Below are 27,170 nucleotides of genomic sequence, written 5' to 3'. Positions count from 1 at the left end.
GTCGCTTTGTGACCCTCAAATTGCCATGACCACGACTCTACACAGTCCCAAGAAAACAAACCTGCTGGACTTCTTGCGACTGGTGCGTTGCGGTAACTTGCAGGTTGCAAAGCAACCACCCTCACTTACATTACTGTAATGCATGCAGCGCAACACACTGATCTTTGGACCCACGACATATCGCGGCCAAAGTCACCCTGTAGCCGTAACCTTTGCTACAACTGTGGCACACGGTCTGTTGAAAGATGCGGCATTAAAATCTTTATAAACCGTTTGCTTAAGTAAGACTGGCATATTAAACACCATTCTTAATAAATCTCCCCCTGTGTGTTTAGACATGATATGACAAGTAATATTGGAAATATATCAAAAAAATAGAACAAAAATAGTTTAGAATGGTAACAAAAGCTGCTGATAATATAAATTTTACACAATTTCGCACCGTTGGGTCTCCATCAGTAAGGCTAGGTTCACACACCACGTTTTTGCCATATATTTGAGGCATATGTTTTTACGACTAACTACACAATAACATACAGAATTCTACAAGAAAAGGATCAGGGTACAACAAAATGCCTATACAAATGGGTACTTTTGCCATTCGGCAGAAAAATGTCTGTTATTTGTGAGGAATATAAGCATATTTACATGTCAGGAGGGGTGACTAGTTCTCTTTACATGTGAATAGTGACTTATCCTTGATTTAAACTCCATATCCACCCACAACCGTGTATAATCCCTCAACCTATTCTAAGTAATAGCAGCCTTCAACGTTACATCCTGGAAAAAAAAAACCTTCATTATGGTGGTCTTTCCAGCTGACTTGCCTAAAACGATCTCTCTGTTAAAGGAGTTGTCTGGTTTAGAAAATAATAATGCTACTCTATTGAATTCACATGCATATTCAGAGTCAACGGTGTTAATGGTCAATCAACCATATTTAACGTCTATGGCCAACTTAACTCTACCCTATATCCCATGATGTGAGGCTTGTCCTTCCGCTGCACGAGGAGACCACATTTCTATGAGGACTAGTTTTCATTTACAAATGCCTGACATTTTAATCTTCCCAATGAAAACATGTTTTTTTCCTGGGCAAATTATACTTAACATGTGTAAAGAAACCTTCTGCCGAAGAATCATTCCGAAGTTTCCTGTTTTCGGAGCTGGAGATCTATGAATGGCACATACACTAGATTGTTATCTAGGACCAACATTACCTAGGGAGCCCTGCAGACCTTCCAACAAGCAGCCTTTTGTAGGAGGCAGAGCGAACAGCAGCACCCAAGCAAAGAGCGGACTGTACTGAACGGTCTCCTTGTGAAATCACTCATCTGCACATATTCCATCCCCAGTAACATCAATACTGCTCTCCTGTCCAATATTCCTGAATGTAATGTGAGGCAACATCATAACACAGACTGCCGAGAAAGAGCCATCGCAAACTAACTTTTCACTGTAAATTGTCATTACCAAGACAGATCAAACGGTCTCAAATTTTAGGAGTGGAATGTTCATTAGTTATTAAAACGCCTAGATGAAGATGACAGTGTGATTTCATGACTCATTAATAACCTCCATCAAATCATTTTTTTTTATTTTATCATTAAATATTTTAGAAAAAAAATAATCCTTCTGCGCTACTACTCCTCCTGTATGGAAGGAACAAATTAAAAGGTGTAGTTATTGTCATTTATAACATAGATCCATAGCACACAAGAGATATCACAAGTTACAAATATTCATATTAGGAGAAAATCACATATTCTTCTTCCTGTAGTCTCTCCTTTCCCTGAGCGCAGGCTCTATAGTCAGAAACCTCCTGCGTCCTCCCTCCAAGGGCTCTAGCAACAGTTAGAGCACATGGTATACAGGGAGGAGGGGGTTGCAGCTGCAGGTTCTCTCCCTCCGCGTGTATGCGAGACGCAAGGCTCTTTTACACGGACCGACGTTTGTTTGCTCGCGGAAAAAAACAAAAAACATCATGCCCTATCTTTGCAGCGGTTTTTGCCTCTGAACATACAATCAATCAATAGGAGCCATTTTTTTAAGTGGTTTTTGCATTTTCTAAATCAAAAAACCTAAAAAAAAAAAAAACTTCAATAAAAGCTTAAGACCCCGCATGCAATTCAAAATCCGCATAAAAAAAAAAAAAAATAATCCATAGGGAATTTTGAGTTTGATTTTTTTTTCTGCTTGGCACACATACCTTAATGGTTTTATACTGGAGTTTTCCTGTGCAGCAAACCGAATAAGTGAAACGTGCCTATAACGTAATCTAAAGCAAATCTCAGAAATGAACATTGTGCAAATTGCAGCACCTAAATCAGTTCTACATGATCACGTCATGGGTGGCAATTTACTGCAATTAATTTGTACAAAACAAGGCAAAAACTGCAGTGGATTTCAGCATAGAGAACATTACTGTCACTTTTACTAAATTCACAGTCAGCTGCAAACATAGAAATACTTATTGAGTGTGATAAGTGGGAGTCTTGCCGCAGTGGAGAATTAGTGCTAATGAATTAATCTTTATTTTGCAGTAACTGCTTTGAATTTCCAACAGACTTATAATAAATCATTCCAGCAGAATCCGTTCTGTACTTAAAAACAATAATCAGTCAATTAGTATTTCTTTATTTGCGTTAGGCTCTGTTCACACTGCGTTAGTAATGTACGTAGGGCAACCATCACTAGGTATCCCTGACTGTTACCTCCCACTTGTGCCACTGTATAGGCATACAGTGGCAAATGACATACATAGGTCCCCATGCAAAAAAAAAGTACAAGACGTTTTTTTGCATGATGCCTCTGTATAGGAGAGCACAGATAACTCCACTTCTCTAAACAGTTAAAATATATATATAAAAAAGGTATAAACTAATGTACACCTACTAAGTGGATGCCAAAAGAACACTCTTGGAATCCTTCGTGTTTATAGGGCACTGTGTATACGTTCGGCACCGAGCCTGGTGGATAATAACTCCCACTTGTAAAGAGACCAACTCTGATAACCAATAATCAGGAAATTGCTGAGAACACAATTCCCTAAAGTAGCTTCAAGGTAAAGGTGCGTTTACATGTACAGATTTTTGTCCAATTCATATCCAATCAGACCAACATCAATGTATATTAATGTGTGGAAATGGCCAATTGAACGGATTGAAATTTGGCATAAAACTAAATCTGATGTGCCTAAAAATTCCTTTTTAGGCCTGAAATAGCGTAGTAGACTTATACTTTGCTGGACTCTGCGGGATGGAATAGCAATGTCGAAAGCTATGAAAACCAAGTGACTGACTAATTTGACTTACAGCCGCATTATGCAGCTTCTATGTACAATACATAGAAGCTGCAGCTCTAAAACAAAAAACTGTTTAATAAATATAAAAAAATACATTACAAAATGCTGTGAAAAGTTTTTCTAGCCCATAAATATTTCCTTTTTACAATGGGACCCTACGGTTGACTGATACCCCTGTATGGCATCCGACACAGGAGAAGCATTCGTGTCCATATATGGACTGTTATCACTGGAGCTTCCCCAGGTGGAGATCCGCTCAGTTCCAACAGCTCTAGCTCCAGCTACCATTCTCCAGAGAGCAGTGCCAGTCCCCTCTACCCCCTGTAGGTGCCAGCTCCATTGCTGCTAGCCCCCTTACCCTTTTACGCTATTCTACCTCCCCATTAACCGCAGACTCCAACCAACTCTGGGAGATCCTCTTGGCGCGAGTCCAGGAGGCTGTGGCTGCATTTGGAAATCGCACAGTTGGGACACGAAAGGGGAGAGGGAATGACATTATGCGTTTTTTCTTCAAATAGTAGCGATGTCACGATACCAGAATTTGGACTTAGATACCGATACTTTGTGTAGTATTGCGATATCGATACCAAAACGATACTTTGCCAACAGTAATTTAAAAAAAACAGTTCTTCCATTTTCTGATGTAAGGCGCAAGGTGTGATGAATTTTGAATGTGCCTCACATTAATAGTAATTAACCCCATCATGTTTCTCAGTCATGTACAGTGTAAGGTACATGATGGGGTTAATTGCTATTAATGTGAGGCACATGGAGGTTAAATTGATAACACCTAGTGCCCCACAATAAGTGAAAGAAAGCAGTTTTTATTTAATTTTTTTTTACAGCGTACACATCATAAATGATGCAAAAAATTGTTGTGAAGGTTATTACGGCCGCGCCAATACCCAATATGTGTATATTTTATGTATTGAGACTTATTTGAATGTTTATTGTATTTTATTTAATATTACTTTAAAGCTTAAAAATAAAGTAAAAACATAAAGTACTGGCATATATGTATATGCCAGTACATTAGCCTGTATACGGATAGTACACAGGAAGTTGTTAGGACATACCCAAGTATGCCCTAACAACAGGAAATATAGTAAGACAGCCCTGGGGTCCTTCAATGGACCAGGGCTGTCTGCCCATATATGGTATGTCCCTCAACCGCGTCACAGGGATTCCTGTGATGCGATCCAAGGGGCATCCCCCCTTCTCACTTCCTCTTGAATGCTGAAGTCCGCTTTGATCGCAGCATTCAGGGGAATAGCGGCAGACATGAGAGTTTTCTGTGATCTCCGCCGTTATAGAGCGGGGCTGCGGCTTTGTAATACAGCCATTGCCCTGTTCCAGACAACAAGTGCGCGCGCGGTCAGCATGAGGGGATGCGGCCGGCGCTGCTATAATAAGTGGTGACGCAAGCACTGAAGACAGAACATAGGGGTGTTTTTCAGTGCGCCCGCCATGTTCGGTCTTCAGTGCCGTCGCTCATTAGTGCAGCGCTGGCCGCATAGCATCATCCTGACCCCGCGGCACTTGTCAGGACTCAGGAGAGGGGCAATGACTATAATAATAATAATCTTTATTTATATAGCGCCAACATATTACGCAGCACTTTACAATTTAGAGGGAACATGAAACAAACAATATCAGACATTACATAGTGACAAAGTTCATTTACAATTCAAACCTGGAGAGTGAGGACCCTGCTCGCAAGAGCTTACAATCTATGAGGACATAAGGGAGACACAAAGTGTAATAGTGTTTGTTCTGTACAATGGTCCGGCCATTTTTATACACATGCGGTGGTAACATAAAGCTGCATGAGCCGGTCACCAGCCAGTATCCGTGTATGACGGACATGAAGAGAAGGAGTGTGAGGGAATCTTATTCTGATGACTAATCTAAAAGGAGGGCCATGGAAAGGAGTCAGATTAGGGAATGTTATAGGCCTGTCTAAATAGATGTGTTTTCAGGGCACGTTCAAAACTGTGGATATTGGGAATTAATCGGATTGTCTGGGGTAGCGCATTCCAGAGGACGGGTGCAGCACGAGAGAAATCTTGGAGACGGGAGTGGGAGGTTCGGATTATGGAGGATTTTAATCTAAGGTCGTTGGCAGAACGTAGAGCCCGAGTAGGGTGGTAGCCAGAGATGAGGGAGGAGATGTAAGGAGGTGCAGCACTGTGGAAAGCTTTGTGGATAAGAGTAATAAGTTTGAATTTAATTCGGAAGGGGATGGGCAACCAGTGCAGTGACTGGCACAGATTAGAGGCGTTGGTGTAGCGGTTGGTCATAAAGATGAGCCTGGCTGCTGCATTGAAGATAGATTGGAGAGGGGAGAGTTTAGCGAGGGGAAGCCCGACTAGTAATGAGTTACAGTAGTCAAGACGAGAGTGAATCAGAGCAACAATGAGAGTTTTGGGGGTTTCCTCCTTAAGAAAAGAGCGGATTCTGGAGATGTTTTTGAGGTGAAAATGACAGCAGCGTGAAAGTGATTGTATGTGAGGAGTAAAGGAAAGATCTGAGTCAAAAATAACCCCGAGACAGCGGGCGTGCTGCTTAGGAGTGATGGTAGTGCCACACACCGAGATGGAGACATCAGGTTTAGGGAGGTTAGTAGATGGTGGGAACACAAGGAGCTCAGTTTTAGAAAGATTCAGTTTCAGATAGAGAGAGGACATGATGTTAGAGACAGCGGACAGACAATCACTGGTGTTCTGTATTAGAGCAGGGGTGATGTCACGGGAAGAGGTATATAATTGGGTGTCATCAGCGTAGAGATGGTACTGGAAGCCAAATCTGCTGATGGTTTGTCCAATAGGAGCTGTGTAGAGAGAAAAGAGCAGCGGACCTAGTGACTATCACACTGCCGCAGCCCCGCTCTCATACATTCATGTATTACTATACTTAGCTGTGCGACCGCACAGCTAAGTTTCGAAAAACATGAAATAACGGTATCGAACCGTTTGGGGATGCACAGTATCGAAACAGTATTGAAGTTTCGATGCATCCCTATCGCCTGGCACTGCATCTGTAGATCTTGCCAGGCACGAAGTGCATGGTGCAGTGCCGTCCACCGATTACAATCTTCGCCCGGGACAGGATTAACAAGCACATAGGGGAAATACCAGTGTAAAGATTGTGCAGGGGGGAAGGGATGAACAAACGACATATCCCACTGTATAGCAGAAAAAGAAATGGAGACAGCACACTGCGAACACTAATGCCACCTAAGCCACTAAATATGCATTACTGCTAAATCTACTTACAAATAGGGAGGTTCTTAGTGCACATTTTGATCAAAAAGTTTTTGCCCACCTGCCACGATAAGGCGACCTCTGTAAGGTGGGGACCTACTCTGCACATACACCCAGAACTGGGACTAAGCCTACATATATACCTGGGGATGGTAGGAACCAGCATTAACCCCTTAACGCTCCATGACCTACTATTAGGTCATGCTAACTGTAGCGTTCGCGCTCAGTGACCTAATAGTAGGTCATGGAGTAAACACGGCGCCGTTCGCGCGGGGCGCGTTCATGAGCTGTGATAGCTGCTGTTTCCGACAGCAGACTATCACTGCTCAATGTGCCGGGACCGATCGCGGAGCTCCCCCGCCGATTAACCCCTCAGAAGCCGCGTTCAATAGCGATCGCGGCTTCTTAGGGGTTAATCCGCCATCGCCGGCCTGCTACGCGATAGCGGCCGGCGATGGTGACTATGGCAACCGGACACCAAACAATGGCGTCCGGCTATGCCATAGACGGAAGCCTAGTGGGTCCTGACAACGTCAGGACCCACTATGCTTGCTGTCAGTGAGTAGCTGACAGCTCTAATACACTGCACTACGCATGTAGTGCAGTGTATTAGAATAGCGATCAGGGCCTCCTGCCCTCATGTCCCCTAGTGGGACAAAGTAAAAAAGTAAAAAAAAAGTTCAAAAAAAGATGTGTAAAAATAAGAAAATAAAAGTTTTAAAAGTAATAAAAGTAAAAGTCCCACTTTTTCCCTTATCAGTCATTTATTATTAATAAAAATATATAAACAAACAAATAAACTATACATAATTGGTATCGCTGCGTCCGTAACGGCCTGAACTACAAAATTATTTTGTTATTTATCCCGCGCGGTGAACGCCGTAAAAAAAAATATTAATAAACCGTACCACAATCACAATTGTTTGGTCACTTCACCTCCCAAAAAATGGAATAAAAAGAGATCAAAAAGTCGCATGTACCGAAAAATGGTAATGATTGAAACTACAGTTCGTTACGCAAAAAATAAGTCCTCGCACGGCTTTATTGATTGAAAAATAAAAACGTTCTGGCTCTAAGAATAAGGTAACACAAAAAGTGAATGATTGTTTACAAAACGTATTTTATTGTGCAAACGCCATAAGACATAAAAAAAACCTATAAACATCTGGTATCGCCGTAATCGTATCGCCACGCAGAATAAAGTGAATATATCATTTATAGCGCACGGTGAACGCTGTAAAAAAAAAAGTATACAAAAACAATAGTAGAATTGCTGTTTATTAGTCACCACGCCACCTAAAAATGGAATAAAAACTGATCAAAAAGCCGCATGCACCCCAAGAAAACTACAATGGATTCCTCAAGAGGTCTAGTTTCCAAATTGGGGTCACTTTTGGGGGGTTTCCAATGTTTTGGCACCACAAGACCTCTTCAAACCAGACATGGTGCCTAATAAAAAAGAGGGCTCAAAATCCGCTAGGAGCTCCTTTGCTTCGGAGGCCGGTGCTTCAGTCCATTACCGCACTAGGGCCACATGTGGGATATTTCTCAAAACTGCAGAATCTGGGCAATACGTATTAAGTTGCGTTTCTCTGATAAATCCTTTTGTGTTATAAAAAAAATGGTATAAAAAGAGTAAATTTACCTCTACTTTGCTCTAAATTTCTGTGAAACACCTAAAGGGTTCATAAACTTCTAAATGCTGTTGTGAATACTTTGAGGGGTCTAGTTTCTAAAATGGGGTGTTTGATAGGGGTTTCTAATATATGGGCCCCTCAAAGCAACTTCAGAACTGAACTGGAACCTAAAAAAATAAATAAATGAGGCAATACTTCGCTTCTTACATTATACTGATAATGAGCCGTGCCCACCCCAAGATTACCCCAGTTTTGACCGTTTGTATAAATGGAGACCCCTATTAGACTGTTCCAGTGCCCGGTTTTGCCAAGCATACACCCCCGAGAAGTGTTTTTCTATTGATGAGTCCCTGGTACATTTTAAAGGGAGGGTTCAATTCCGCCAGTACCTGCCAGGTAAGAGGGCAAGGTATGGCGTGAAGATGTATAAGCTGTGCGAGAGTGCATCAGGGTATACCTACAGATTTAGGATATATGAAGGAAAGGCCACCCCAAAACCAGACTTCATCCTGGACTACAATAGGTACATGGGAGGGGTGGACTTGTCAAATCAAGTCCTGAAGCCCTACAGCGCCATGCGGTGTGGTATAAGAAGCTGGCCGGGCACATCATACAGATGGCTTTGTACAATGTGTACGTGCTACGTCGATGTGCAGGCCAGAGGGGAACTTTCCTGGAATTTCAAGATCTAATCTTTAGGGACCAGGAAGGGGGGGCACCCAGTACTTCTGGAAGCGGGGCCACACGCATCGTACCAGGGCAACACTTTCCAGGAGAAGTTCCCCAAACCGGTGGAAAGGGAAAGAGTCAAAAGAGGTGCAGAGTCTGCTATAAGAGGGGGATAAGGTAGAACACAATATACCAATGTGACACGTGTCCCGAAAAACCAGGGCTCTGTATAAAAGATTGTTTTAAAATGTATCATACATCCCTTGATTTTTAATCTACCCTGACGCACTCCGCACAGCTTACCCCCCTCATCTTTCCCTTCTGAGCCCTGCCGTATGCCCAGGCAGCTGATAACAGCCACATGTAGGGTATTGCCGTACCCAGGAGAACCCACATTACAATTTAAGGGGTGTATATCTCCGGTGGCGCATGCTGGGCACAATATATTGGACACTGAAATGGCATATATATATATAAAATTGCAAATCTCACACTGCACCATCTGCTGCGCATTATCTTTTACACAGTACCTGTGGGGTCAAAATGCTTACTACACCTCTAGATGAATGTCTTAAGGGGTGTAGTTTTTAAAATGGGGTCACTTCTCGGGGGTTTCAACTCTACTGGTACCTCAGGGGCTTCTGCATACATGACTTAGCACCAGAAAAGCTCCAGTAGGCCAAATGGTGGTCCTTTTCTTCTGAGCCCTCCCATGGGCCCAAACGGCAGTTTATCACCACAAATGGGGTATTGCTGCACTAAGGACAAATTGGGCAACAAAATGGGGTATGTTGTTCCTTGTGAAAATAAGACATTTTGATCAAAAATGACATCTTATTGGAAAAAATATCATTTTTTTCATTTCACAGCCCAATTCAAATAGGTGCTGTGAAAAAACTGTGTGGTCAAAATGATAACAAAATCCATAAATGAATTCCTTGAGGGGTGTAGTTTCCAAAATGGGGTCACTTCTGGTGGGTTTCCATTGCTTTGATACCTCTGGGGCTCTGCAAATGCGACATGCACCCGAAAACCAATCCAGCAAAATTTGGACTCCAACAAACACATAGCGCTCCTTTCCTTCTGAGCCCTCCCATGGGCCCAAACGGCAGTTTATCACCACAAATGGGGTATTGCCGCACTAAGGACAAATTGGGCAACAAAATGGGGTATGTTGTTCCCTGTGAAAATAAGAAATTTTTATCAAAAATGACATCTTATTGGAAAAAATATCATTTTTTTCATTTCACAGCCCAATTCAAATAGGTGCTGTGAAAAAACTGTGTGGTCAAAATGATAACAAAAACCATAAATGAATTCCTTGAGGGGTGTAATTTCCAAAATGGGGTCACTTCTGGTGGGTTTCCATTGTTTTGATACCTCAACACCTCTTCAAACCTGGCATGAAGCCTAAAATATATTCTAATAAAAAAGAGGCCTCAAAATGCACTAGGTGCTTCTTTGCTTCTAGGGCTTGTGTTTTAGTCCACGAGCGCACTAGAGACACATGCGGGACATTTCTAAAAACTGCAGAATCTGGACAATACATATTTAGTAGTGTTTCTCTGGTAAAACCTTCTCTGTTACTAAAAAAAAATTGAAAAAAATGGAAATTCAGCAGAAAAAATGAAATTTGCAAATTTCATTTCCACTTTGCTTTAATTCCTGTGAAATGCCTGAAGGGTTAAAAAACTTTCTAACTGCTGTTTTGAATACTTTGAGGGGTCTAGTTTTTAAAATGGGGTGTTTTATGGGTGTTTATCATACATAGGCCCCTCAAATCCACTTCAGAACTGAACTGGCACCTTCAAAAAAAGGCTTTTGAAATTTTCTTAATATGAGAAATTGCTGTTTATGTTCTAAGCCTTGTAACGTCCAAGAAAAATAAAATAATGTTCAAAAAACGATGCCAATCTAAAGTAGACATATGGGAAATGTGAACTAGTGACTATTTTGGGTGGTATAACCGTCTGTTTTTCAAGCAGATGCATTTAAATTCTGAAAAATGCTATTTTTTGTAAATTTTCTCTACATTTTGCAATTTTTCACAAATAAAGACTGAATATATCGACCAAATTTTACCACGAACATGAAGCCCAAAGTGTCACGAGAAAACAATCTCAGAATCGCTTGGATAGGTTTAAGCATTCTGACGTTATTACCACATAAAGTGAAATATGTCAGATTTGAAAAATGGGCTCTGAGCCTTAAAGGCATGGTGTTGCCAGAAAAACATGTTTTTTTTTTTAAAAATTAAACATTTAGTGTGTCTGTGATTAAACATGGTTCAAATTTTTTTTATTTTTTTCACGAGTCAGGAAATAGTCAGGAAATATTATAAATTAATTCTAATTTATAATACTACCCATTTTTGGTCACTAGATGGAGCTAGTTCCCAAAATTGCAGCATTGCAACATTGGGTTAAAAGCCCTCGCTCTAGTGAGCTCTCAGCATCCCCCCCTCCTTTATCCTGGCTAGTGCCGGGATAAACGAGGGGTTTGAAAGGTTTAACCTCCTACACTGTGTGTCGCCATTTTTTGAGGTAACCCACAGTGTAGTAGGTTTACATACAGTAGTAAACACACACAAACACTAACATACATTGAAATGTCTTACCTGCTCCTGCCGCCGCGGCTCCCTCCGGCCCGTCCGCTCCCTTTGCTGCCGCTGTTCCATGTGCACAAGTCCGGAAGCCGCGACCGGAAGTAGTATTACAGTCCGGCCGCGACTTCCGGTCCACAGGAAAATGGCGCCGGACGGCGCCAATTTCGAATAGGACTGTGTGGGAGCGGCGCATGCGCAGTTCCCACACAGACGCCGTACACGGACGTGAATGGGACGGGAGCCGTTCACAGTCCCTATGGGACTGTGGCTGCCGTACTCCATGTCTGTGTGTGTCGTTAATCGACACACACAGAAATGGAACAAAAAATGGCAGCCCCCATAGGGAAGAAAAAGTGTAAAAATAAGAAAAAGTAAAACACAAACACACAAATGAATAAAAACGTTTTTATTAAAGCACTAACATCTTTAACATATAAAAAAAATTATTTGCCATGACACTGTTCCTTTAAGGCCCAAACTAGGCTGCGTCCTTAAGGGGTTAAACTAATTAAAATCAGCCAGGGCAGAATGGGAGGAGTGCAAGATCCAAAATGCAGGCAGTCACTAACCCCACATATATGAATCACAAACAACAAAAAATTTGAACAGCACATTCCAACTAAATGATACAAAACGTGTATGAAGGTGCAAGAACACCTGTGACTGCAGATATACAGCAGAAAAAGAAATGGCGACAGCACACTGTGAACACTAATGCCACCTAAGCCACTTTCATACGTCTGAGCCTTTTGTCAGAGATATACGTAGGAAGTCCTCCCAACGTATACCTCCGACGGAAGGATTAGAACATGATGGCGAACAGAGCATTACAGCTATTGAAATTGGTGGGAAATCTGTGTGTAAACTTAGCCTAACCCCGTAGTGACCAGGCCAGTTTAGGCCTTAACCCCTTGCCACTGCAAACATTTTTCAGTTTTTCCTTCCCACCTTAAAAAGCCATAATTTCTTCTTTTTTTTTTTTCCCCCATCGATGTAGCAGTATGAGGGCCTGTTTGGTGCAGGACGAGTAGTAGTTCTTCATGGAACCATTTATTGTACCATATAATGTACTAGGAAACTGAAAAACCCAAAAACAAAAACATTTGTGGGGTGAATTCGGATAAGAACAGCGATTACGCCACTGTTTTTTGGGTTTAGCTTCTTTGGCGTTCACCAATCGATTAAAAAAGAGGCTCGGTCCCCAGATTATAAATGCCCCATCTCCTACATAATCTGATCGGCGCTGTAATGTAGATGAGTAATTTTTATTTTGAAAAATGATCATTTTTGAGCAAGTTCTTAACAATTTTAGATTTATGCCAATTAGTTTCTTAATGGACAACTGGCCGTTGTTTAACCTTTTTACCAACTGGGCGTTGTAAAGAAAATGTATGACGCTGACCAGTGACCAATCAGCGTCATACCATTCACATCGTTCCAGCCCAGCTGGTTTCACTGCACACACAGCGTGATCTCGAACAAGTCGTAGTTTTTGACTGCACCGCTTATTGTACCATATAATGTACTGGGTAACTGTAAAAAATTTATTTGCAGGGTGGAATGGGAATTCGTTTACCATGCGGTAAAGTTAACATTATTCTGGGGATCAATACAATTACGGCAATACCAAATTTATATCGTTTTTATTTATGTTTTACAAGGAAAAAACTGTATGTTAAAAATAAAAATGTATTTTGTGTCGCCATATTCTCATCCGTTCAATTTTTGCGGTGCAATGGTTTCTATTATCATTGTAATCACTACTAATTATTTTTTTTTACGGAAGATGAAGTGACCGAAAAACAGCGATTGTCTTTTTTTTACGCCACTTACCGTGCAGGTTAAATAACGTTATATTGTAATAGTTCAGACTTTTATGGATGCGGCGATACCAATTATTGTTTCTTTTTTTCAACATTGCGTTTTTGGGGGGAAATGGAAAAGGGTTTTATTTTTTCCAACTGTGTGTATATATATATATATATATATCTTTTTTTTTTTTTATTATTAGCGCCACTAGGGGAGTTGAACTACCGATTGTTGGAGTACTAAGTTGGTACACACACACACACACACACACACACACACACACACAGTTCCGGAACACACTCATAACTTTTGAACGGCACGAGGAAGAGGGTTGAAATTTGGTGGGATTTGATGGGGGTCATAAAATCTACCAGTTAACACCAAAAAAAAAAACACCCCCAACCCCTTGGGGGCGGTGGGGTGGGCAGCAAAGTCTTAACTGGCACGGGGGGGGGGGGGTCGAGTGGGGGCTCATTTGAAAGCTCTTTTCAATACAAAAACAATGCCGCAAACGATTGAGATAGGATTTTTCGCTGAGATATTGAACATTAAAGTTATCTTCATTATCAGCTACCGCCGGTGTTCGCATTACCCAAAATGTAATGGGGGCAACAGCGGGAGCTCCCTCCCCCTGTCAAACACAAACACATTAGATGCCACTGTAGTTATTGACAGAGGCATCTACTGGGTTAAACTGCTGGAATCTGAGCACGCTTCGCTTACGGCAGTTGCGGCAGGAGCCAGGCTGTGTATGACAGCCGTGCTCCTGCCGCTGATCGCGTGTGTACACTGGCAGTACCTACGCAATCAGAGTGACTGATATATCCATCGCTATGCGGGAACTAACACCTGCTTGCGATGGATAGATTTGTCACTCGTCGTTAAAGGGTTAGGCCCTGTTCACACCGAGTTGTTTTTTTACACTTTTTTGACGCAGAAACACGCAAAAAAACGGCCGAAATTGCCTCCTATTGATTTCAATGGGAGGCGGAGGCGGTTTTTCCCGCGAGCGGAAAACAGTCTCACGGGAAAAAGCAAAAAAAAAATAAACGCTTACGGGATAACGAAGCGACATGCCCTATCTTGGTGTTGTCCGCCTCAAAAACCCCATTGAAATCAATGTGAGACGGAAATAAACGCCTTAGTTTGCCACGATGTTTTATGCCAAAAACCGCTTGCGGTTATTCCCTCTGTCTGTGGAAGAAATAGGAAAAAAAAACACTTAAAAAAAAACAACGCGCCAAAATACAGACAAAAGTCGCTGCAAAAAACACGTGTGGTGCAAAACAAATTGAAAAAAATAAAAAAAAAACTGAGCAGATATTTCCATGCAGAATTTTCTGCCTGCAAAAAAAAACTGTGTGAACAGGGCCTTAAAGAGGCTCTGTCACCAGATTCTCAAATCCCTATCTCCTATTGCATGTGATCGGCGCTGCAATGTAGATAACCGTAACGTTTTGTTTTTTTAAAAACGTTCATTTTTGGCCAAGTTATGAGCTATTTTATATATATGCAAATGAGGTTTTAAATGGACAACTGGGCGTGTTTTTTTTTCGTATGTCCAACTGGGCGTGTATTGTGTTTTTAACAGGGCATGTTTACGTGTATGATGCTGATGAATCAGTGACCAATCAGCATCATGCACTCCTCTCCATTCATTTACACAGCACATAGTGTTCTTACTAGAACGATGTGCAGCCACATACACAAGTGTCCTGATAATGAATACACATGACCTCCAGCCTGGACGTCATCTGTATTCAGAATCCTGACACTTCTGAATCTTTTCTGTGAGATTTCCAGCAAGGGAAACGAAATCTCGTTTACCTCGTAATCTCGCGAGATTACGCGTGGCTTGCTGGAATCTCAGAAAAGATTCAGAAGTGTCAGGATTCTGAATACACATGACATCCAGGCTGGAGGTCATGTATATTCATTATCAGGACACTTGTGTATGTGGCTGCACATCGTTCTAGTAAGAACACTGTGCTGTGTAAATGAATGGAGAGGAGTGCATGATGCTGATTGGTCACTGATTCGTCAGCATCATACACTTCTATTCACAACGCCCAGTTAGTAAAACAAGTAAACACGCCCAGTTAAAAACACAATAAATACGACATACGAAAAAAAACACGCCCAGTTGTCCATTTAAAACCTCATTTGCATATATATAAAATAGCTCATAACTTGGCCAAAAATGAACGTTTAAAAAACAAAACGTTGCCGTTATCTACATTACAGCGCCGATCACATGCAATAGGAGATAGGGATTTGAGAATCTGGTGACAGAGCCTCTTTAAGGTTAAACTTGCTCAAAGCCTTAACGACCGGCGTATAGTGTTTTTACATCGGCCGTTCAGGGTAATTCTTCTGAAGCGCCGCCTTTTCACGGCGGCACTTCAGAAGAACTTTCCCCGTATCGTGCGCGGTGCTGCTGAAGCCCTGGCTGTTAGTAACAGCCTCGGGCTTCAGGGCAACGATCGTGGACCAGTGGTCTCCGATCATATTTAACCCCTCGGATACGGCGCTCAATAGCGAGCGCTGCATCTGAGTGATTTTTCCCCTTTCAAAATACTTTATTATGAACAAAAAGGAAAACTTTACTCATATTTGGCATCGCCACGTCCGTAACGAACCCAATTAAAAAACAATTACATTATTTAACCCGCACGGTGAACGCCGTAAAATATAATAAAAAACCGCCAGAATTGCTGTTTTCTGTTCAGCCTGCCTTCAAAAGAATTTGATAAAAAGTGATCAGTCGAATCTACTCCAAAATGGTGCCAATAAAAACTACAAGTCGTCCCGCAAAAAAAAAAAAAAAAGCCCTCATACAGCTGCATCGGTCAAAAAAAAAAAAAAAAAAAAGTTATGGCTCTTAAAATATGGCGACACAAAAGCATATAATTTTGAAAAAAATTTGTTTCGTAACGACCCGCTGAATAAAAGTTATGTTATTTATACCACACGGTAAACAGCGTAAAAAAAAAGACGCAAAAAAAATGCCGAAATTAGTTTTTTTTCCAGTACCACACTAAAAAAAGTTAAATAAATTATATGTACCCCAAAATGGTGATATTATAAAATACTTGTCCCGCAAAAAAAAAAAAAGTCCTTATACATCTATGTCGACACAAAAGTAAAAAAGTTAGATCTTTGAATGAAACGATGGAAAAACTTAAAAAAACTGCTCAGTCATTAAGGTTTAAAACACCTTCGGTATTAAGGGGTTAAAGGAGAAACTAAAATCAACAAAAATGAATTTTGTCCAAAACATCCACAGATTCCGACCTTCTATAGTGTACCAAAAGTACATAAAAGGCCTAAAGCCCCTTAGGGCACATTCAGACGTGGCGGAATTGCTGTGGAATTCCGCTGTAGACAGTCCGCAGTGGAATTCTGCAGCAGCCAATTTTTACATTTGATTCTATACATTTTTAGGAAATGTTGCAGAAAATAACAGTGCGGAAATTAGCCTGCGGTGCAGATTTTTCCCTCCGCAGCATGCTCATGACGTTGCGGAGAAGAAGCAGAATTTCACTGCGGATTTCGGCCTTTGCAATGCAAAAACTGAAATCTGTGGCAAGTCCGCTGTGATATCTGCAACGTCTGAATTACCTGTCAAATATGCAAATGTTGGTGCAGATTCGTTGCGTAATTGGCCCAAATCTGCACCAACATTTGCAGCGGAAAAATTCTGCCACCTCTGAACATGGCCTTAAAGGATGACCGATTGTATTGGGTATTGACAGCTTATCCCAAAACATCAGTATCTATGTGTATAATATACTACGGGACTCTGTCATAGGCCTTCCTACATATATAAGGAGGTACCATGGACATAAGACACGAAGACGTCAAGGGCTAATCTGACCACGAGTCTATTCCGTAAGCCTATGGCCACCAACAACTTACTTGCGTGGAATAGCCATAACCCAGCACCTTTGAAAAGGGGGATCCCTAAAGGACAGTACCTAAGGCTTAGACGAAACTGGATTTATCCATAAAGTCCCCCAAATTAGAACTAACAACTCAGTCAACGATTTGGGAGTAGAGGTTACCCAGATAAGACACTGAGGGATGCATATCAAAACGCATTACCTGCAAATAGAACCAGCCTATTGGTCCCTAAATCAAAGGAGGTGGAGACATCCTCGCCAATCAGAATAGTGGGTACCTTCGATCATAGACACAGAGAGATCAGAAATATCTTTTGTAAGTTTTGGGGGATTTTAACTGCCGATAAAGCTCTAAATAAAGCAGTACCTTCCTATCCATTGATCACCTTTAGGAGGGAAATAACCTCCAAGACCATTTGGTACACACCATTTTAATGAACCCTCTTCTCCATCAATATGGCTCTCCAATAAACCAGTAGGCACCTTTAGATGCAGTTCCTGCAAGGCGTGCAGATATATCGCCAAAAACAATGCATTAACGAGTGCCGTGACTGGACAAATCCATGAGAATAGAGAATTTGCCAATTGCAGAACGAAGGGGGGTCATCTATATGGCTACCTGTGTCCGTAAGCAAAATTATATAGGCAAAACAAGTCGGGAGTTTTGGAGTAGAATCTTGGACCATATTGGTAATATACGCAGGAAAGCCGATACTTGTCTAGCAAGACGTATGAGAGAAATACAGACAAACCAGATGAAATCACATTCCAAGTCATTGAAGTGATTAGACCCTCTAATAGGAGGAGGTAACCTAGATAGGTTACTTTTACAGAAGGAATGTAGATGGATCTATCGGTTGAAAACACTACATCCACATGGAATCAACGACTGTCGTATGAAAGTTTCATCTAATCTCACATAGATCAGTATACCCTATATAACTCTATATCTGCATCGTATACAACTAGATAAGGGATACACTTATTTTTCAACATGTACTGGTCAAGAAATTATTCTCTGGACAATACATTATATATATTGTTACTAGCCTGGCACACGTTCTTGTATCACCCCAGCCCCTAATTACGGTCACAAAACCTGCATCTGACAGATTCAGCCAGATCTGGAATCGCTTATTATAGGCAAAGCGAGTCCCGATGCTGCCTTTCCTCTCTGACGTGGAGGAGCGATTTGAACAGCATGATGTTGCGGCTATGTATGGAGACACGGGGCATGCCCATTTCCAACAGGGCAGACTACGGAGCTCTGACCACACCTCCTCATGTCATGAGGGGAGGCCGTGTAAGTGCAGTCCATTGATTGGCCAGCACAGACAAGCCCCTGAAAAATCAGGGCGGGACTTTACTATGATGTGATTCCAATTTATTGGCTGAAGGTGACAGTGACCTCATTAGGGGGGATGGCACTCTGTCTTTAAAAGACGGAGCACTTTGCCGCTGACAGTGGCTAGCATTTATGTCCACCTTAGGATTGCAGACCTTGTACATTGTTTACACAGACCTCTGGAATGCCAGAGGGTCTAATCTATTAACTCTGCTAGCCCCTGACGACTCACTGCAGTTATCTAAGAGTAAAGAAACGCGTAGGGCTAGTTGTTTGTAGATAGGCAGGGAGATTTTTGTTAGCACGAGGGTCACTCAGATATAGCTGCAGCAGCTGACACCATATTCAGTACCTAGCATTCATGGTGTTCTGAAGTAGTAGCAGCTTTAGGCTGGGTTCACACGAGCACATTACGTCTGTAATGGACGGACGTATTTCGGCCGCAAGTCCCGGACCTAACACACTGCAGGGAGCCGGGCTCCTAGAATCATAGTTATGTACGACGCTAGGAGTCCCTGCCTTTCCATGGCACTACTGTCCCATACTGAAAACATGATTACAGTACGGGACAGTTGTCCGGCAGCGAGGCAGGGACTCCTAGCATCGTACATATCTATGACGCTAGGAGCCCGGCTCCCTGCAGTGTGTTCGGTCCGGGACTTGCGGCCGGAATACGTCCGTCCATTACGGACGTAATGTGCTCGTGTGAATCCAGCCTTAGTGTTTGATACTGGATAAGAAACCCGAGTGCTAGTACTTTGACAAGAGGGAACTTGGAAATAACAAAAACTAAAAATCTAATAAAAATCTCAAAATAATTAAAATACGAGCGAAAAAAATAAAGGTTTTGAGGAAAATAAAAAACTAAAAAATTAGTGTGATGGTATTACCCATTAAAACTTTATAACACATCCTTGCCCTATGCGAATTTATTTTTTTCTTTTACAGGTGTCAATGTAAAATGAGTAAGCACTAGTGAGTTATTTGTATAGCTACAACTGTATCGTCATTATAAGTTGCTAAAGAGTGAAATTAATCTTATATCGAATTCCCATTGGTATAGGCCCCAGGGAACCGACCAATGTCCCAGGTATATAGTAGTCAAAAAATGAGCAGCACTCCAATATTCAATTGAAAAACGGTGGGTACTTTATTGCCTTGTGCAACGTTACAGCTCCTTCCTCTACAGCCTCTCTCAAGTCCTGCATCTATGTAACCCACCACTTCAAACGTGTTTTGAGATGGTGGCGTTACATAGATGACATCTTTCTGATCTGTGAAAATTCAAGAAAAATAAATTAAAAAAAGGGTGATCCCACTTATTGGCGCTGTTCCTCCCTAGTGATGCGTGCCCGGCAAGTGACTCCGGTGAATGATCACTGGTGTTGATCCATAAACTCAGGACAACTACTAGGTAGGATGATGCACGATGTGTGCCGTGTATTTTTTATTTCTTTCTTCATACAGTTATCTTTCTTATCTGGACAGGCGATTTAACTATACTGCAAGAATTTTACAACTACCTCAGTACTCAGTTTTTTGGGTTTAGCTTCTTTGGCGTTCACCAAGCGGTTAAAACGACATGTTAAAGAGGCTCTGTCACCAGATTATAAGTGCCCCATCTTCTACATAATGTGATCGGCACTGTAATGTAGATTACAGCAGTGATTTTTATTTAGAAAAACAAAATCAATTTTGACCAAGTTATCACATATGTTAGATTTTGCTAATGACTTTTAGTGCCCAACGGGGTGTTTTTTAGCTTTTGACCAAGTGGTCGTTGTAAAGAGAAGTGTATGAGGCTGACCAATCAGCATCATACACTTCTCTCCGTTCATGTACTCAGCACATAGTGATCCTGCATTGTTCACGATGTGCGGTCACATACACCCACATTAACGTTACTGTAGTGTCTCGAGAGTGAATAGACATCACTTCCAGCCAGGATGCGATGTCTATTCACAATCCTGTCACTTTGGTAACTTTTGTGTGGGACTTAATGACAGCAAGCGTGATCTCGCGACACTTATAATGTGGTGACAGAGCCTCTTTAAAGAGTTTATAACTGCCCTATCTCCTACCTAATCTAAAAGGCACATTAATGTAGATAACAGGGTTTTTCTGAAAAACTTTTTTTGACCAAGTTATGAACATTAAGATTTATGCAAATTTGTTCTTAATGCCCAACTGGGCATATTTTTACTTTTCACTAAGTGGGCGTTGTAAAGAAAAGTGCATGACGCTGACCATACACTTCTCTTCATTCCAGCCCAGCTTGATCCACAGACATCGCCTCCAGCCGTGCCAGGACGTTTATCCGAATCTGCAGCGGCCGGAGGCGATGTCTGGCATACAAACAATAAATATAAAATATATATATATATATATATATATATATATATATATATATATAATCTATATATCTCAAGTTGGGTTGTATACATATTGATTAGGTAGCTGTCTGGAAAAGTGCAGACAAACAGGATATATGTAATTTGCTGTAAGTTGACAGATGCAATCTACATTCAATTACACCTAAACAAAGTATAGTAAGGTTATAAAGGAGATGTCGCCTGCTTGGAAACAGAAGTCCCAGAGCAGGCACGTGACTGTTCTCCGATTGGGGTTTGTGTAGACCTTTCTGCCCCCTGCTCTCTGTACACAGACTGTCGGCTGTCACACGAGGGCACTAGAGATAATTGGTATTCTTCCTCTTTATTTAAGCCATCATGCTAACAAACTGCGCCATTTGCATACATTCATATTTGAACACAAGTTATATGAGAGATGCCCCACCTAAACCTCAAGTTGCATGCAGGCCGCCACATATTCTGACTAATTAGAAACTACTGTGCCCTAAACTAATTAGTTATGCTAGCAAGCCTGCGCTACTGTCAACCAGTGCAAGCAATTAAAGCTTGTGCTCCCCGAACATCAGAGCTTTATTTACCGCCAGCCAGAAGAATAGATATTCTCACAGACAATTCCTTTCATGGGCTACATTTTCAATAGCATTCTGTTTCTATCTCCGTTATGTTGAGAATGCTAATGCCTTAAGGGCATAAGATCTATCTTCTACAGAATATTTTTTTCATAAAACAGACCTTCGTTGAATGCAAAATTCCATCTATTTTATTATGTCATTTCCTAAGAACTGTGTTTTTAACCTAGAGCATTTCAGCCTCCTCAAGCAGATTTAAATGAATCATTCCTAGGGGAGGATGCCTTAGCCTATATTTCCATATCTACGAAGAAAAAAAAAAATGCATATACAGGAAGCTCTAAGCAGCAAAATAAGGTATAAAGTGACATTTTACAATTTCCATGTTGTTACGAGTCACTTCAGTTTACGCCAGAATACAGAAATAAATATGACTAAACAAGAACTATACATATATCTCTGTATCTCTATATATCTATATTTTTTTGGGGGATATGCCTAGCAAATGCTAAGAAATGCTACATATATTTCTAAATACGCAGTACAAACTACCACATTGATAATAATACACAAACTATTTATCAAGAACTCTAATCCGCATAAAGACGTGGCCACGATAATCATAAGTGATAACCCTTTCACGGGCACTTTTCACACTTGACATACAAACAAAAATTTAAGTCTAATAAATAACAATTATATTATAACCCCAAACTTATAGATTTTCTGAAAGTAGACACCTGGCACATTGTGAAAACGCTGCCCAGTACTTAACACTCATAAGCGCCTTCATGAAACTTCGCATCAAAGTGTAAATTTTTTTAAAAATGCTTTCAAATTTATGTTTGGGGCTACAAGTCTGACCCAAGCAGAGGCTGAGACACACAACGGCTCCTAAAAATAAAAGTTCAACATGTGCAGAGTTCATACATGCCACATATGTCTATATGCATATATTTTCGCAGAATCACAAAAACTGGATAGACCAAAAATTTCTGCGGTCCAGATCCAAGTAAACATCCGAGTTACAGAGTCAACAGATGGTCGGATTAGGTGCAGGAAGTGACTATATGTGGAACTGCTCATCATCTTTCCCTTGTAGTAGGGGGAAAAAAAAACATATCCTCCTTATTAGTAAGAGGGGTGATAACATGAGAAGTTCCTGTATTCCCCCCCCCCCCCCCCATGGGGGTCACCTGAAAGGCTGTGCAGGGGCAGAGATATCAGTTAGGGCCTGTTCACATCAACATTGGATTTCCGTTGAGGGGTTCCGTCGGAGGTATCCATCGGGTGAACCCCTCAACAGAAAGGCAAATGGAAACCTTAGCTTCCGTTTGCATCTCCATTGATATCAATGGTGACGGAAACATTGCTAATGTTTTTTTCGTTTGTCACCATTCCGTCAGGTTTCCATTTTTTGGACGGAATCAATAGCGCAGTCGATTAGCAAGGTTTCCATCACCATAGATATTTATGGATAGTTACAGATTTTGCTGTAGAATGTCAAATTAACTTTATTCCCATGTAAGTAATTTTGTTTTTAAAGAGGCTCTGTCACCACATTATAAGTGCCCTATCTCCTATATAAGAAGATCGGCGATATAATGTAGGTGATAGTAATACTTTTTATTTGAAAAACAATCTATTTTAAACCACTTTATGAGCGTTTTTTTAGCTTTATACTAATGAGTTTCTTAATACCCAAGTGGGCGTGTTTTTACGTTAGACCAAGTGGGCGTTGTACAGAGGAGTGTATGACGCTGACCAATCAGCATCATGCACTCCTCTCCATTCATTTACACTGCACTAGCGATATAGTTATATGGATATGTGCAGCCACATACACAAACACTAATATTACTGCAGTGTCCTGATCATGAATATACATCACTACCAGCCTGGACGTGATGTGTATTCAGAATCCTGACACGTCTGTAGCTTATCTGAGATTTACAGCAAGGCAAGCGTAATCTCGCGAGATTACGATGTAACCTGTCATTTCAAACGAGATTTCGTTTCCCTTGCTGGAATCTCAGAAAAGATTCAGAAGTGTCAGGATTCTGAATAAACATCACGTCCAGGCTGGTAGTGATGTATATTCATTATCAGGACACTGCAGTAATATTAGTGTTTGTGTATGTAGCTGCACATAGCGATATAACTATATCGCTAGTGCAGTGTAAATGAATGGAGGTCAGTGTATGATGCTGATTGGTCACTGATTGGTCAGCGTCATACACTCCTCTGTACAACGCCCACTTGGTCTAAAGTAAAACACGCCCACTTGGGCATTAAGAAACTCATTAGCATAAAGCTAAAAATCGCTCATAAAGTGGTTTAAAATAGATCATTTTTCTAAATCAAAAGCACTGCTGTCACCTACATTATAGCGCCCATCTCCTTATATAGGAGATAGGGCACTTATAAAGTGGTGACAGAGCCTCTAAGGATTTTACAACCATCTACCACTGGTTATCACAAAACTGGACCCATGACCAAAAAATTAAGACGGATGTTGCAGAGCCAAGATTGCCATTTAATTATTTGGGGCTGTTCTGTTTTGCATCGTGTTAAAGAGGCTCTGTCACCAGATTTTGCAACCCCTATCTCCTATTGCAGCAGATCGGCGCTGCAATGTAGAGAAGAGTAACGTTTTTTGTTTTTTTTTAAACGAGCATTTTTGGCCAAGTTATGACCATTTTTATATTTATGCAAATGAGGCTTTCTAAAGTACAACTGGGCGTGTATTATGTGCGTACATCGGGGCGTTTTTACTTCTTTTACTAGCTGGGCGTTGTGAATGGGAGTGTATGATGCTGACGAATCAGCATCATCCACTTCTCTTCGTTAACACCCAGCTTCTGGCAGTGCACAGACACAGCGTGTTCTCGAGAGATCACGCTGTGACGTCACTCACTTCCTGCCCCAGGTCCTGCATCGTGTCGGACGAGTGAGGACACCAGAGGCTACAGTTGATTCTGCAGCAGCATCAGCGTTTGCAGGTAAGTAGCTACATCGACTTACCTGCCGATGCTGCTGCAGAATCAAATGTAGCCTCTGGTGCCGATGTGTCCTCGCTCGTCCGACACGATGCAGGACCTGGGGCAGGAAGTGAGTGACGTCACAGCGTGATCTCTCGAGAACACGCTTTGTCTGTGCACTGCCAGAAGCTGGGTGTTAACGAAGAGAAGTGGATGATGCTGATTCGTCAGCATCATACACTCCCATTCACAACGCCCAGCTAGTAAAAGAAGTAAAAACGCCCCGATGTACGCACATATTACACGCCCAGTTGTACTGTTACTTTAAACACGCCCAGTTGTTCTTTAGAAAGCCTCATTTGCATAAATATAAAAATGGTCATAACTTGGCCAAAAATGCTCGTTTAAAAAAAAAAAAAAACGTTACTCTTATCTACATTGCAGCGCCAATCTGCTGCAATAGGCGATAGGGGTTGCAAAATTTGGTGACAGAGCCTCTAACTCTTCGTGAATATGGCCCAAGTTTTGTTGGTCAATTCCGTTGATTTCTATGAGATCCAATGACAATCTGGTGTCTATGATGCCTCTCAGACTATCCCCATACATCTGCTTTCAGAGGAAATAAAGAGTCAACAACCAGATCTTAAGCCACAATACTGTATATAATCTGGTTATTTCTGTCGGTTTCACATTGATCTTATTCAAAAAGTTGAAGTGTTCTGATGTTATCTTTATAGCAGTCAACCACACAGGGAAGTACAAGCTAAAGGCTCACCTTTGTTGAAAGTATTTTATATGTACATTGTTCTGGCGCAATAGAGTGAAATAAGACGAGTGTCAAGTTGTAATTTTCTCCTGACGGAAGGTTCACATTTAAAGTTAACTGTAAAAGAAAAATACAAACAAACTGAGCTATATAAAAACAGAAAAGATACTTCACAAAAAAAAAAAAAAAAACACTTAAATCTGGGAAAAATGAGCACATACATTTCCCTGCACAGTTCTGCCTCATATTGCTGTGAAAAAATGAATAGTGAAAGAAATAATTCTTAATTAAGAGCCAGGGTCAATTGTAAATCTATTCAGCGGCATATTCCAAATCGCAGGCATTCACATACAGTTGTGGTGAGCAGGTGCTTCTTTTCAAGTCTCAGAAATTGGTATGTAGAACTGACATGAACTAATGTTATTTCACAAAATAAAATAGAAAAAAAAACGCAGCCGTTCTAAAGAATGGGATCCGCGAATATGTAATCCACAGCTGTCAAATTACTGGAGGCACGGTCATAATTTATACAAGGACACATTTCAGTAGACGGAAATGAAAAAGTTTTAAAAAGAGCAGTAAACCTGGGTTTTTAATGTAAATTGTTTTTGGCATATGTTTGTGTTATTTTTTTCGTCTTTCTTTATTGTTTCTTGAGAACATTTAATTTTACATTTCTAAATGACAAAATTGCATAAACAGCAATTCCCCACTATACATCGGTTATTGGAATTGGTCCCCTTGCAAGCACAGACATTATAATGGTGCAGGCAGTTGGATTTCCCCCTGACATTACAGTAACGGGGTAGAGGTTGTTGCCACATACTCTTTTGGCAATTCCCATATTAGAGCAGGTTCATCAAAAGGGAACCAACACTTCTGTACTACGAAGATTTCTACATGAAAGGCAGACAAAACATGTGAACGGGGTTTTCAAAAATCCATTCAAATGTAGCAGATTTTTCTGCTTCAATTATTTACTGTTGACCCCTTAAAATATGTAGATGTATTCATGTCATGCCCTTTATAGAAAATCAGACAAAATAGCACATAAAGGAACGAATTTGGTAGAAGAAACGAATGGTTTACTGAACGGTCATCTAGGTCATTTTACCAGTCTAAGGGTATGTTCAAAGTTTTTTGGAGCAGAAACCGCACCAAAAGCGCCTTCCATTGATTTCAATGGGAGGCGGAGGAGTTTTTTCCCCGTGAGCGGAAAAAAAATGTTTGCGGGGGAAAAAAGCGTCAGGCCCTTTCTTCAGGCGTTTCCGTCTCTGACCTCCCATTGACATCAATGGGAGGCAGAGAAAGCGGTTTTCGGTGTGTTTTTTTGCCCGCGGCGCTCAATGGTTGTGGCCGAAAAAAACGGTGCAAAAAACACGGCAAACAGTGCAAGCAGGTCAAAATCTGCCTCAAAGTTCCTGAAGGAATTTTGAGGCAGATTTTTCTGCCTGCAAAAAACTGTGTGAACAGGGCCTAAGATATCACGGAGGAGGGATGTTGCAAATGCACATGTGTTTCCCCCCCCCCCCCCCCCACCACTCAACATGGGGGGGGGGGGGTTTATACGTAAAGTGTGAATTGCATCCACTAGTATCATACAGATGCCATAATATAAAAGGAGCTTGCCATTTTTATGTAAATAAAAGCTTAATTGTACAATGAAAATGTTCAGCAACTTTCTAGTATACCTCCTCGCCATTTCAAGGTCTATGCTTCCTGTCAGTGAATAAAACAAAACAAAGTTGGGGTTCATATTTAAAGTCTGAAAACCCATCATGACCCCCTTCCTGCAAACATAAATGATCATTTCTTACAATGTATCAGCCACAGCATTTCGCTCATTGTATAAAGAAATGTTCACAAGAGAGATTTGCTGCGGTTTTTGCACTTAAATTTAGCAGAAAACTACGTTGTAAGGAAAGTGAATTGTGGGGGGAAAAAAAAT

General features: G+C 41.2%; 1 protein-coding gene across 4 annotated transcripts in view; it reads right to left on the bottom strand.

Annotated features, from left to right (window-relative positions):
- SUGT1 (SGT1 assembly cochaperone of MIS12 kinetochore complex) overlaps positions 1–27,170 on the bottom strand; it is a 100,628-nt gene that overhangs the window by 28,912 nt on the left and 44,546 nt on the right. For all 4 annotated transcript variants that reach the window (XM_075852302.1, XM_075852300.1, XM_075852301.1 and 1 more), the window contains one exon: positions 25,232–25,339. In XM_075852302.1, coding sequence (XP_075708417.1) covers positions 25,232–25,339 — 108 coding nt within the window. The remainder of the gene's footprint in view (positions 1–25,231; positions 25,340–27,170) is intronic.

The sequence above is a fragment of the Rhinoderma darwinii genome, chromosome 2 (assembly GCF_050947455.1).
Source record: "Rhinoderma darwinii isolate aRhiDar2 chromosome 2, aRhiDar2.hap1, whole genome shotgun sequence".
Lineage (NCBI taxonomy): Eukaryota > Metazoa > Chordata > Amphibia > Anura > Rhinodermatidae > Rhinoderma > Rhinoderma darwinii.
This window is presented reverse-complemented; position numbering and strand designations above follow the sequence as displayed.